This window comes from Rattus norvegicus, chromosome 3 (genome assembly GCF_021556685.1).
Source record: "Rattus norvegicus strain SHRSP/BbbUtx chromosome 3, alternate assembly SHRSP_T2T, whole genome shotgun sequence".
NCBI lineage: Eukaryota > Metazoa > Chordata > Mammalia > Rodentia > Muridae > Rattus > Rattus norvegicus.
The window spans coordinates 102,372,435-102,385,157 of record NC_141536.1 but is presented as its reverse complement, the minus strand read 5'-3'; the positions used below and the strand labels follow the sequence as shown (position 1 = coordinate 102,385,157).

The following is a 12,723-nucleotide window of genomic DNA, read 5'->3' as shown; positions in this document are numbered from 1 at the left end:
CCAGGTGTCTGTTCCTAATGAGCCATCTTGTCAGCTCTCCAGTTTGTGTCTAAATGCATTGCCACCCAATCCCTATCTGTGGCACAAAGACAAATGAGTATCCTGGGCCCGTGTCCTGGCATTGAATTCTTCGGGGTTGAAGGATAATCCAGACTCTAACTTCACCATCCTGTCTTCTTGTCATTCCAGCCCTGCATAAGGGCAGGGGTGGAGGATGGACCATGGGCTTTGAAGGCCAAGTGCTTGTGTCAGTCACTTTCTGTGATTTCTGACAAATGACTTCATTTCTGTGAGTTTTAGTTTTTCTTTCTGTAAAATGGAATAAATAATAGTAATATTTCCATTCTTTCTTTCTTTCCTTTCCTTCTTTTTTTCTTTCTTTCTTTTTTTCTTTCTTTCTTTTTTGGTGAGGATTAACTGTGTTGACAACATTGTGAGTGCAAGTAAACATAAATGTGTGGGGGTGAAGATAATGGGGGTAAGAAGTGTTGGTAAGTGGGGGGTGGGGCATTGTGTGTCAAAAGAATACCAGCACTGAAAACTTCTGTTGAAAGAAATGTGTGCATGCATATTCTACAGTCTGTGCCTACCATCAAAAACAGTTCATCTACAAACACTTTGATAGGAATCGTACCACTTTATAAGTATTTTATAAAGACAAAAACACACATGCACACATATGTACCCGTGTATAGTCACGTATATTCTACACTAGCATCCCTTTATGAACTCGTGTAAATGCTAGAAATGAGATGGTTGGAAGTCATTGATTTCTATTTCTCTGGTTTTTTGTCTATGTTATTTAACAACCATCTATTAGTAGATAGCATCTCTGCCTACCAGATCATCTGTCATTGACCTTGCCAGGGTCTGCAGCAAGCCCAGAAAACCTAATCACAAAATTCCAACTCTAGCCAGGTGGTGTCCTGGAAAAACACCACAAGGTTTTTTTTGCTGGGAGGCAGCAACAAGTGGATCTCTGAGTTCAAGGTTAGTCTAGTCTACATAGTGAGTTCCAGAACAGCCAGAGCTATACAGAGAAACGGCATTTCAGAAAACAAATAACAAACAACCGTAACCAAAATTCTGACTCTACATTGATTGCATGTAAAGCCCTCTCAGGTCTTGGTTGGCTTGCAAAGAAAAATATGCCCATTTTCAGTTTTGGTCAAACTGGACCAACACTCACACAGTTTTAGCTGTTCTGCCCTAAATTAATCCTTCTCCAGGATTTAGGCCTTTTCTTGTAACCTTGGGCCTTCTTTGAGGTGTGGTTGATAAGAGGGCTCAGACAAAATAACATTTAAAGAAGTAAAAGCAAGTTCATAGGGTTATGAGAAAGCCTGTGGTAACAGAGTGAACTTGGAGAAGTTAGGCCTAGAATCAGATTTATCCTTGACCTTGAGCTTTGGAATCTTGGTCAAGGCATCAATCTCATCAATATCAGTGTCCTCTGGAAATAAATTTGTGTTTTAAGGCATAGGGAAAGGAGACAATGAGAGATCTCCATTCCTGTGGTGTTAGATACATTCTAACACAGCATTGCTGTGCTTATTATGTCTTTCCTCAAAACTTTTCAATGGATGTCTTGGTAGAAATGGACTTTAAGCTAGAGGAAACTGTAATATACAAATGAATGGAAGGGTGTCGATTGCTTGAGTGGTTTTTATGACCAAGAATTCTAGGGATGGCATTTTCTAATATAGAGTTATTTAATGGTCCTGTCATGGAGTATCCATGTTTGGCTTCACTCACTGAACACCTATCTGTGGATATGGACTATAGCTTTTCTGGAATGTTCAGCATTCCTTGAGATTCAGCAACTTGCAACTCAGTTGCCTACATTTGCTGACCTAGTCAGGTGTCTCTGTATTTACCAGTCAGAGCAAGGCCTGTGCTCTGAGAATACTTAGCTCAGCCCAGGCAAGAATGTGGGATTTCCTTTAGAATATGAATGTAAATCCAGCCAGAGATGTTCTCGTAATAGTTCAGAGTCTTAAAACAGCAGAAGGATGCAGAAATTAGAGGCCTCCAGACAACATCGAGGATAGAAGTCGAAGGGGATATTCTCAGAGCTGTGCAGCTGAAGTGGTCAACAACCACCCGCTCAGATTGATGGGTTCCACACTTAACACTTCCTAGTCACTTTGTCTTGGGTGGATCTGAGAATCTGCCTGTTTCTTAGCTGATACCTAAGCTGATGAACTTCATTTGAAGAGCCAATATTCCAGTTCTGTTTAAGAAGGACATGAGATGATCATAGGAACAGCCAGGATCCCAGAGCAGAATGAAGGCATCCTCTAATCTCTGCAGAAGGCCCACATATAATCATAGTCACTAATCATGGCTACTCCCCCTAAATCTGGAATAATAGGCACTCTTCCTGGGGTACATTTAATTTCAAGTCAGGTTATACAAAGAAAGGTCCTGTGCCACTAATTTGAGAAGGTTGCTCAGCAGAAAAGGGCCTGCTGAACAAGCATGAAGGCCCAAGCTTGTGTTTCTAGCACCCACATAAAAAGTGGGACACACATCTGAATCTCAATGATGAGGAGGCAGAAGGCAGAGGCGGGATGCCCCTGTGGCTTGTTGACAGTCTAGTTACCAAATCGATGAGCTCCAGATTCCAGATGTAGTCAATGACCCTATCTTGAGTATGTATGGTTGAGGTCTGGTAAGATGGCTCAGTGAATGAGAGAATTGCTGGGCAAACATGTAGACCTGAGTTATGATCCTCAGTAGCTGTACACAAAGCTAGGCATGGCTGTGGGTGCCTGTCACCAGTGCACTGCGGAGGGCAAGGACAGAAGGGTTACTGGGGCTTGCTCGCCAACAGACTAGCTCCAGGTTCTGTGGGAGTTAGAGAATAGTAGAGTAGGACCCCCGAAGTCCTTCTCTGGCCTACAGATACCCTTAATATGTATGTGTACACTCCTACTACGCATGCACATACTCATACTTCCTGCCTCGCCCCATGCAGACACAGGCACAAGCATACATGAACACACACATACACACTCTCGAATAGAATTAAATTAACTTTAAGGTGACCAGGTGGGTAAAGGACCTTGCCACACAGTGCAACAACCCAAGTTTGATACCTGGAGACCATGTGGTAGAAAAAGAGAGCTGACCCTTATAAGTGGTCCTCTGACTCCTACATGCACACCACAACACATGCATGCGAAGAATCAGTGCCAATCTTTGGGCATAAGCAAATCCCCCCAAACTTGTTTAAAATGTATTGTCTTGGGCCCAGGATATTTTGATTTAATGGGTTTGGAATGAAGCCTTGGGATCTATACCCTCAGCAGTCTCCCTCATGGTCTAGTATACTCAAAGTCTATGTACCCACAAGCCTTGTGTATTCTTTCTCATGTTTATTCATATTATGTCTTACTAATATATACCTGATCTGAATGTCTTGCCCGAAACGAAGATCTTCACCATGGTCAAAGGGTTAGTAACTCTCAAAGGGAAATAAACAGTGTGTTAAAATTTATTTTTCTTCATCATCAGAGATGAGTATTTGGTAACTATAGTCACCCATATAGGCCCTGGGAGTACTAAGGTCTTCTTGTCAAAGTGCCATTCCCAGAATGTTTAGAAGTAAATGTGTGCATACAAGCAATTTACTAGCTACCAAGAGTAGCCCTTAGGTACTCTGTGGGACCAGTTCTTCCATGCCACCATTGTCAGAGAGAGGAAAAAGCTTTGGGTAAGTCCTTCAGTCATTTACCCTGTGGACAATGGTCCTGTTGTTGAGGTTATGCACCCAGGTGGGACATAAATAAGGAGGAGACAATTCTTTTTCTGGAGGCTTCTAAGGCATTGAATGGAAACTTCAGGGGTCGATGTCTGCGCTATCTGTGCTCCCACCTCCTCTAGCAAACCCATTGTGCTGGTGTAGACACCTCTTCAACACATTAACTAGATGAATGCACAGCCTTGGAACAAGATAGCAATATCCAGAGTTAGCAGGGACTTAGCTCCCACTGAGGCCTGCACACATTTAGTTTAGCTTTAGAGCACAGTTGCCTTTCACATGTTTTCTTTACGTTGCTCTTAGCTCTTGGTACTTGACTCGGTTCATAGTCCACAGGGGAGAAAATGATGGTATTTATTGTTGTATTCAGGAAAGAAAAATTCCTCCTTTTGTAGAGATGTAAACACTAGCATTAATAGTCTTTTATACATGTACATGTATGAAATGGTCAAACTTAATTTAAAAAAGTATCCTATTGAGTATCTAGTTATTAATATAAAACCAGACGTGTTTTTGTTTATAATTATTTATGACACCGATCTAAATTCAAGTATTTCATAACATTTTTATGAAATGGACTGCTTTCTATTAAAATTCATGTAATGCTTCTCCTCCTCCAATTTAAGTCAGTCATCAAAGCATGCTCATGCTAGCAACATTTTTTTTTCCTGGAACTAGACATAGTGAACCATATAGTCTGAGGGTGTTATCAGCCCCCTTTCCTTTTAAACAAGAGAAAATGCCCCATGGAGCCAATGCCTCTCTTTTTTTTTTAAGGTCATTGATTGGGTTCAAAAGGCAAATGCCTTTCTTCGTTGAACTTCCTTCAATTAAGCCATTAACCTTTTGCAATAAGTGTATTCAAAAATCTATCAAAGAAAGCTAAATGAGATTTTAACAAAATCCTGACAATTTCAGCTTAAACATATACACAGAAACCATATGTGCTTAGGAAGAAATATATACACACAGGCATTGTTTACAGAGTGTGTTTTTCTATTTGGAAGACAGTGACGGAAGAGTTATTCCATACATAATCGGAAACGTGCTTTCAGAGAGCCACAGAGATCCAAACTCAGAGACAAAGATATCTCTATCCACAGTGTGGAGACAGACAGACTGACTGACTTCAAACTTGGACTTGCAATGTGAATTTTTCTCCCCTCATCTCTGGGTACTGCTTTTCAAATTTGCCTCAGGCTACAGAACAGCACCTCAGATCCCCAAGGCCCACTGCCTGGCTCCTAATAGCCACTCTCCATCTGTGTCACATGAGCAGCTGATGAGATCGCTCCAGTGTCTGTATTTTGGAGAGCATATCCACCCAGGTGAAAAAGCTGGGGTTGCCAAGGAGCAGTCAGAAGCCATTAGTGTGGGTGAGAATTTGCCTTGCAGCAGTTCCTTGGCACAGTGAAAGTGTGTGCACACGTCTCCACGCAGGCTTGGGCATGTGTGTGCTCGTGTGTGTGCTCGTGTGTGTGTGTGTGTGTGTGTGTGTGTGTGTATGTGTGTGTGTGTGTGTGTGTTCATGCAACCCCTAGTTAGATTTACATGGCTGTGCAGGGAAGGTCAACAGATAGAGATTAGATTTTATATATCCACTGTTCAAAAGCCAAAGAATTCTTCTGTCCCTGCCCACATATTAATTCATGGAGTATTTGTGTGTGTGTAGTGGGATGTAAGGATTCTCCTGTGCTGTGTGTATGTGTCCCACCTCTGTCTCTGTCTCTGTGTCTCTGTCTCTCTCTGTCTCTCTCTGTCTCTCTCTCTCTCTGTCTCTGTGTATGTGTGTGTGTGTGTGTGTGTGTGTGTGCGCGCGCGCGCGAGTGTGCGTGTTTATGTGTGTCTGTTTCTCTCCTCTTCTTTTTTTTTATCATAACAGAAGGCAAAGAAAAAGAGAACAGCAACTTGGGGGTCATGCTCTACTGTTTGGGCAGATGGAAGGGAGCTGCTTTGCCTTGGGGCAGGGTGGCTGTAACGAAGTGGCCTGTCAGTCTGTAAATAGTGAGGGTCATCCCTTCCATGTGATGGAGGGGATCGCATTGCAGTGAAAATGGAAATGTCAATAAAATTAATCTGCCGGCTCTTTGCTGTGGTTTTTCTGCTACTCTGGTCAAAGAAGGTTGAAGGGTTTTTTTTTTTTTTCTTTGTTTTTTTTTTTTTTCTTTTTAAGTGAGAGAGTGAAAGGAACAGGTACCAGGAAGGCCATGAGGCAGACTCAGAAGTTCTAAGGCCAGTGCTCCAGTGGGCAAGAAAACTGGGTGGAACACCATTTGGGAGGAGGGAGCGGGGCTGGGATTTGCTGGTGGATCTGCTGCATTCCTCCGGCAGCTACAGAGTGCCCAGCTCAGGATACACCGAGCACAGAGTTTATTGTTTTAGGCTTTCTTGGACAAGGTTTTTACTTAGCGTGGGATTTATGGCATTTACTGCTAATGAATGTCTATTCTTAAATTACAAAAAAAACCCATCTCAACGCAATTCCCAGATGTCCTTCCAGGACCCCAGCTTCTTAAACACCAGCAGGGAGCATAAACTCTCCACTTCTCTGTTTTCCACTTTCGTGTGGCTCCAGGCTAATGATGTGCAAGGAAAACACAGCCATCTATAAAGCCCAGTGCTGTCCCCGTATTCTTCATTTATTTTGCATTTGATTATGCCACAAGTCGGATCTTGTTTCTTTCCTTTTTTTAAAGTTATTAGTTCAAATATTAATGTAGGGATGTGGCATATATTGCTACTCTTGATTGATGCCTTCCCAAAAACAGGAAGACGTGCTCGTATGAATTTTAAGAAAGTAGGGGTCCTGCAATGCCTTGCCAGAAGAGTTTTTCAGATACATAATTTAGATGCCCTCCAGGCAGGCTTTCAAGGCATTTTTGCCGGAGGGCAAGAAAAAATAACTCTGACTGTTAAAAGTAAATGATTTTTGCTAATGCACAATTAATGCCAGAGAAAAGCACAGAAGAGAAAGATGTTGATAAGAAGTTCTGATTAAGTGAGCACCCTACCTTGATGTGTGTCTTTTTTTGTCTGCCCCCCTCACGATAATGATCAGTGATGCAGAGAGCTAAAAAGTTTTCATGTCATGCAAATGGGGAACCCTGGGTCATGGGAGGAGTGTTCGTACGTGTGAGTTTAGGAGGTGACAGTTCTGGGAGGGGCTGAGCAGGCAGTGCGTTATGTGCAGTCAGCAGTGACACAGCTACTGTCACCTATGCAGGCAGCCCAGAATATATAGACTACAGAACATTTAACTTGATTACCCGGCAGTCTGTGCTCACTGTGGGCATGGGGATGTATTTCTACCGAATGGCTTTCTCGTAGAGGTTTGCCCACACTGGGTTCCATAGTTGACAAAGAGCACCTGCACTGTGTCAAGTACACAATTATAATTGAATTAATGATATGGGCGAGTGTGAGACACACACAAAATTAACATTTGAAGAGGCCTGGCTTAATTTTGTCTTTTACATATTTGTGTCTCCAATTATACTTTAATGAAAGAGCATATACCCCCCCCCTTAATGGATTGCTAGCTAAGCTCGCCGTTAGCCTGGCATTGTTGTGGGCACCCTCTCTGTGCTTACTCTAATGGGTCCTCATTTCTTCCTTTTAGGCGACGGGCTAGACAACAGTGTAGCTTCACCTGGCACAGGTGATGACGACGATCCAGACAAGGACAAAAAACGCCAGAAGAAAAGAGGCATATTCCCCAAAGTCGCGACAAATATCATGAGAGCGTGGCTCTTCCAGCATCTCACAGTAAGTCAAGATGAAAGATATTTTAAAATGACAAAGTTTTTTTGTCGTTTTGCTAAGCTCTAGCAGATCACGTGGTCTCGAAAAAGATTAGTTTTGAGTTCTGTTCTTCTGTTTCCACCTTCCCTTCCTTTCTTTTTTTTTAAACAAAACAAAACAACAAGATTGCCTGCTTTCTGTTGGAATCTGGTGACTCAGATAGCAGTCCCATTTTGTCGACCATTGACATCCAAACAGCGTTTTCTAGAAAGGATCAGGGTTTTGTCTTAAGAGGTCAGCAGTAGACCTTATTCAAAATGGCCGGAGACTCTCAATAACATTCGTGTAAATGGTTACTGGGTTCCGCGACGTGAGCAACTTCAGACCACACAACTTCAACCAAAGGAGAAGGCTGTGAGGAGCTCATGAACTTGCTAGCACTGCTGAACCTTCTGCTATCCAAAGCTGTCTTCTCCATGAGTAAACCCAGCATCTTGCTACATGTGTGTTCAAGCTCAGCCCACTGAGTTGGCCTGAAAACACGGAGTGTGTGTGTGTGTGTGTGTGTGTGTGTGTGTGTATAATGCAGAAGGACTATAGGCACTCTAATGCCTTTGCTAGTAAGGTTGAAATTAACGATTCTGTTTTAGCTGTTTAAGTCCATTATCTTAAAAGCTAATCCTCTTCACTTCTAGGAAAAGACTAGTATGTGCAATGGCCTTAAAGTAACAATCTATACCGCCATGTTTGCAGTCAGTTTTATGTGTCGGTATATACTGTTGACTCAAAGACTGTCATGACGAGAAAGTGACAGAGGGACTATGCATGCTTATATTTTCCTGTCTGTTTGGAAATTCTTGGGAGGTTTTCGAGGATGTGTCTTGGCCTATCATTGTTTTCAGGCCATTCTATCTACACTATGGCTTAGTAACAGAGGAAGTAGCCATCTGGAAGCTGAAGGTCTTCTTTGGTTATCTGACTTGTGTGTCATCATGCTGAAGGACATTAGCTACGGTGTCATGAGCACAGGACAAGGTTCCACTCTTATTTATGATGGTGGCTGTCAGTCTGCTCTTCTCACAGAGGGACAGAGGGCAAGGGGTGGAGTGTTGGTAGGGAGGAAGAAGTGATGGATTCATGTTTCTAAATCAGACATTTTGATGTAAGGACATTAGTACCAGACTGAGGTGGATCGATCCAGCCCGTAGTGTCCAGATCAGCTTGGGGTACCAACGAGGTTTCCTGGTAGGGGTTTTCTTTTGCCTCACAGCTATGGCCATTTCAAAGGTCAGGGCCCTGCACTGACTTGGCTCAGAGGAATTAGACGGAACATGCGTCTCTGGGCTGATTACTTAACCAAAGACAAAATAATGAGTCCTAAGCAAATACTGACTAATTGAAAGGGCTGTAAATCCATTACATATTGGTCAGGGATAATCAGGAGTATTTAATCACTTTTATCTATTCAAGAGCACTGAAGCTGCAACGGCAAAGCCCTCAACCTTGCCGTGTGCTTATTATTCTCGTCATTATCAAAATTACTTCACAGCTGTTCTTTGCTACATCACCTCAGCTGGAGACTGGCTAACCTGTAAAATGTTTTTAATTTGGAAGTCTAGAGAGTGTGAGGGGAGGGCTTCCTTGTTTCTACTCCGAGGTTTGTTGGTTTAAGTAGCTGTAGATGCTAGGAAAGGAGGGAGCTTCCTTAACGGGCAAGCTGCTTCATCCTGACCAGCTCATCTGGTTGGCTAGCTTCCCGTGGGATCCCTCATGATGGTGTCTTTCTTGGTTGAAATCAGTCATTTCCATGTTACTTTGCAATCAAGCATCTATGTGCCTGTGTTTCCAGCCTCTGCCATGAAAACCCATTTCCCAGCATGCCCACACCTTGGTGAATGTGGCTACTCTCAACTCAGAAAGGGAAACAGAATCTAGATGGTCAAGCCTAGCTGTCTAAGTCACCAGCTCCATGTTCTTTCCAACTGTGAAGGTGACTTTGCTCAGGTCTTATCATCTTTAGCAGTCACACAAAGACCTTGAGATGCCTGCATCAGTACACTCGAAGTCAAGATGGTGATGGGTTATGGAGAAGCCGAGCCTGTCTTCCTTACTTGTCCACAAAGCCACTGTCTTCTCCAGTCTTTCAGGATAGGGAGGGCTCTCTGCTCAATCTGTGAACAAATCTCATGGGAAACCATCATGAGCTCTCACTGGGTTTCTTGCTTTGACCTATCATGATACATCTCTCACTGTACACTGTAGCCATCTGCCCATAATCCCTTGCCACTTGCATGTCAACTGTGTTACAAACCTACCGTCCTTGCCTCATGAGAATGTCTACCTAGTTAAATACACGCAGACTTCGTGCAGAATTCTCTATACCATTAAAAATTTCAGTAACTGCTTAGAAGAAAACAAACAAACAAATGAACAAACAAAAAACCCAAACAGCCTGAGTCTAGGAATCAGGAGCAGTTCATTTTAACTTCTGATCCCCCCTGGACAGTACGATGACCAATTTAGCCCATTAAGTTATCTGGATTTTTCTTTGCTTCCTTTTTTAAATGAGAGCCATAGGTCCCTTGTCAGTACCTCTGCATTCGGGTTCCACCCAGGGCCCTTAGGCAGAGCAATGCCCCCAGTCCCATAGCCATCTAGCTACTTCCTTTTTCTCACTTCTCATCCACTGCTTTCTTTTTCTCCTCTCCATGACCTTCTTTCACGAATTGCTTTTTGTCATGGCTTCCTCCTGCTGGCTTTGTCTCCTATCTTTCTCTCTGTTCCCCTCTAGACCTTTTCTGCACCTCCCTTGCATCTCAGAGAAATTCTCCCTGGCTTTCACTTTGAACCTGTTTTCTCGTTCCACACTTCACCCGCACTGCAGAGAAGAAGCCTAGTAACTTTGATGAGGATGGTCTTGTACTTTCCTATCTTTAATGAGCTGAAAGATTTACTCGGCTGTAATTCTGAGCTCAGAAACCAAGAATAGAGCCCCCTAACTAGCGTCATGTTAATTTAGACCTCTTTTCTTACGCATAGTAACAGGCAGTAACAGGCAGAAGGGAGTCCTTGGAAATAGGGATGCCCCAGTATATTTCTCTGTCATTTAATGAATTTCAACATTCAAAGTGAAATGGTGGCTGGAACTCACTGAAAATAGATGTGGCCTAAATTATTATTTCATGTAAATTTCTTTACATGTGTGGGATTCAATGCACATTCTTCCATTATCAGTCTCTTTAACATTATTTCAAACTGGTCTGTCCCCTTTTGTGTGGTGTGACCTGTTCTTGTAGTACAATAATCCCCGATGTACCCTTTTTTCTTTCTTTCTTAAAAAAGAAGCTAATTGAATTATCTCATTATTTTAATTTGTTAAGCAAATGTATTTTGCATCTCAGGATGTGTTCTTATAGAAGGGGGCTGCAAAGGCTTTGCCCCCTGAATGGGCCATTGGCCCATTTTGACATTCATGCATTCATTAACTATCAGAACATAAAAGAACTCTGGGTGTATTTTTTTTTCCAAACACCCAACCAGCATGAAGCAACTTTTTCCAATAAGCCACAGGGGTCTCTCTACATATGTTCTCAACTGCAAGCTATTGTCACCTATTCTGAATACCTCAAAAGGCCGAGAGGAGGAAAAAAACCCAACTCAACAAAGGCCAACTGTAGCAATTGTGAAGTCTAAGTCTCAATATGACAAAAATCATTAACCTTCCATTTTCTAGGAAGACCAAATTCCAGTATAATTGTAACAGTTGAAACAGCCTCTCAGATTCCTATGAACCAAGGCTAGGGGAAATATAATCAATTTGCTGATAATTGATTATTACTTTGGAGAAAATATTTAAACTAGAACCAAAGTGGGATTTTGAAAATCGAGCTGTTTGGTGAGCTGTGCTCAGAGCCCCACTCTTTTAATTTATTTCATCTGATGGTGAGGGATAGCTCTTCAGTTTCTAGCTACCAGTTTTCCTTGTGTCCCTTAAAACAATATCCTCTAAAGTGTACAAAACTTTTACAAAAAGAAATCCATTTCTTCTTAGAAATTCAGTTTGTAAAACTACTCAGCCCCTGTTATCTTCTTTCCATGTGAGGATGGCCCTGCCTGGCTTATTCATCCTGACGTTTGGAGGAGATGGGAGAAAGAATCTGTTGGAAATACAATTGGATTTATCAAAAAGTAAACAAGGAACACAAGAAACAAACAAGCAAATGCCAATAGGGCTATCTCAGGAAAGTATATTCTCTGTATTAACACTTAGAGACTGTAAAAGCATAAAGGCCAAGCCTTCCATTACAACTTTAAAATTCTACTTTAAAAAGAAATGGCAGTACATCACCTCCAGGCTGATAGGAAGAGGCTCCTGTTACACCAGGTCCTTCCAGTTCAAATTAGGCTTCCAGCACCTTGCCTTGTCACTGGGAGAAGTCTCCCTGAGTTGTGCCCATCATGTGAAAGAGAGACCACGTACTCACACACAAGGACTTGGCTTGCTTACACTAGTCTCTGACTGAGGGTATTCTCATTGGAAAATTGGATAATGTCCCCTATAAGAGTGTGAGACTTTCTTCAGAGATAGCTCTAGTGCCTTAATATCCAGTGACAGCATATTGGGCAGTCTTCCTGAAATGTATGTTCTGATATTCTTTGTGGGTATGGAAGAAAGGGCTGTGGTCTGTGGCTTGGTGACTCCATATTTGCTGGCAGTCTTTTTATGAGACTTAGTGAAAACCTAGGTTTGATGATAAAAATTTTCTTTGATGTCAATTGACCTATAGTGACATTGAAACCTAGTTATGGGTAAATAGTTACAGGTCACATGAGAGAAATACGTTTTCTTTCCTTCAGTTGGTTCATGGAGAAAAATTGATAGGAAGAAAGTCATCTTGAATTATTTGTTGTAAAACTGGACAGTGTTGATGCACACCTTTAATCCCAGAACTCTGGAGGCAGAGGCAGACAGATCTCTGTAACTCCTTGAAAAATAGTTTTGAAAAACAAAAACAAAACAAAACAAAACAAAAACAACAGCAAGGAAAAAAATTCTACTGTCACACACACACACACACACAAACATGTGGGTGTGTGTGAAAATACAAACTTCTATTATTTTGTCTTTTAACTAGTTCTCTTAATTTTGGCTCAATCTAGATAGCTTTCCTTCTTATCTTTCCTTCCTTCCTTCCTTCCTTCCTTCCTTCCTTCCT

The 12,723-nt window shown here is 42.1% G+C and overlaps 1 protein-coding gene across 34 annotated transcripts in view; it reads left to right on the top strand.

Annotated features, from left to right (window-relative positions):
- The window catches only part of Meis2 (Meis homeobox 2), a 204,522-nt gene that overhangs the window by 58,314 nt on the left and 133,485 nt on the right, over window positions 1-12,723 (top strand). For all 34 annotated transcript variants that reach the window (NM_001415696.1, XM_087651944.1, XM_087651948.1 and 31 more), the window contains 1 exon segment: window positions 7,386-7,531. In NM_001415696.1, the coding sequence (NP_001402625.1) occupies window positions 7,386-7,531 (146 nt within the window).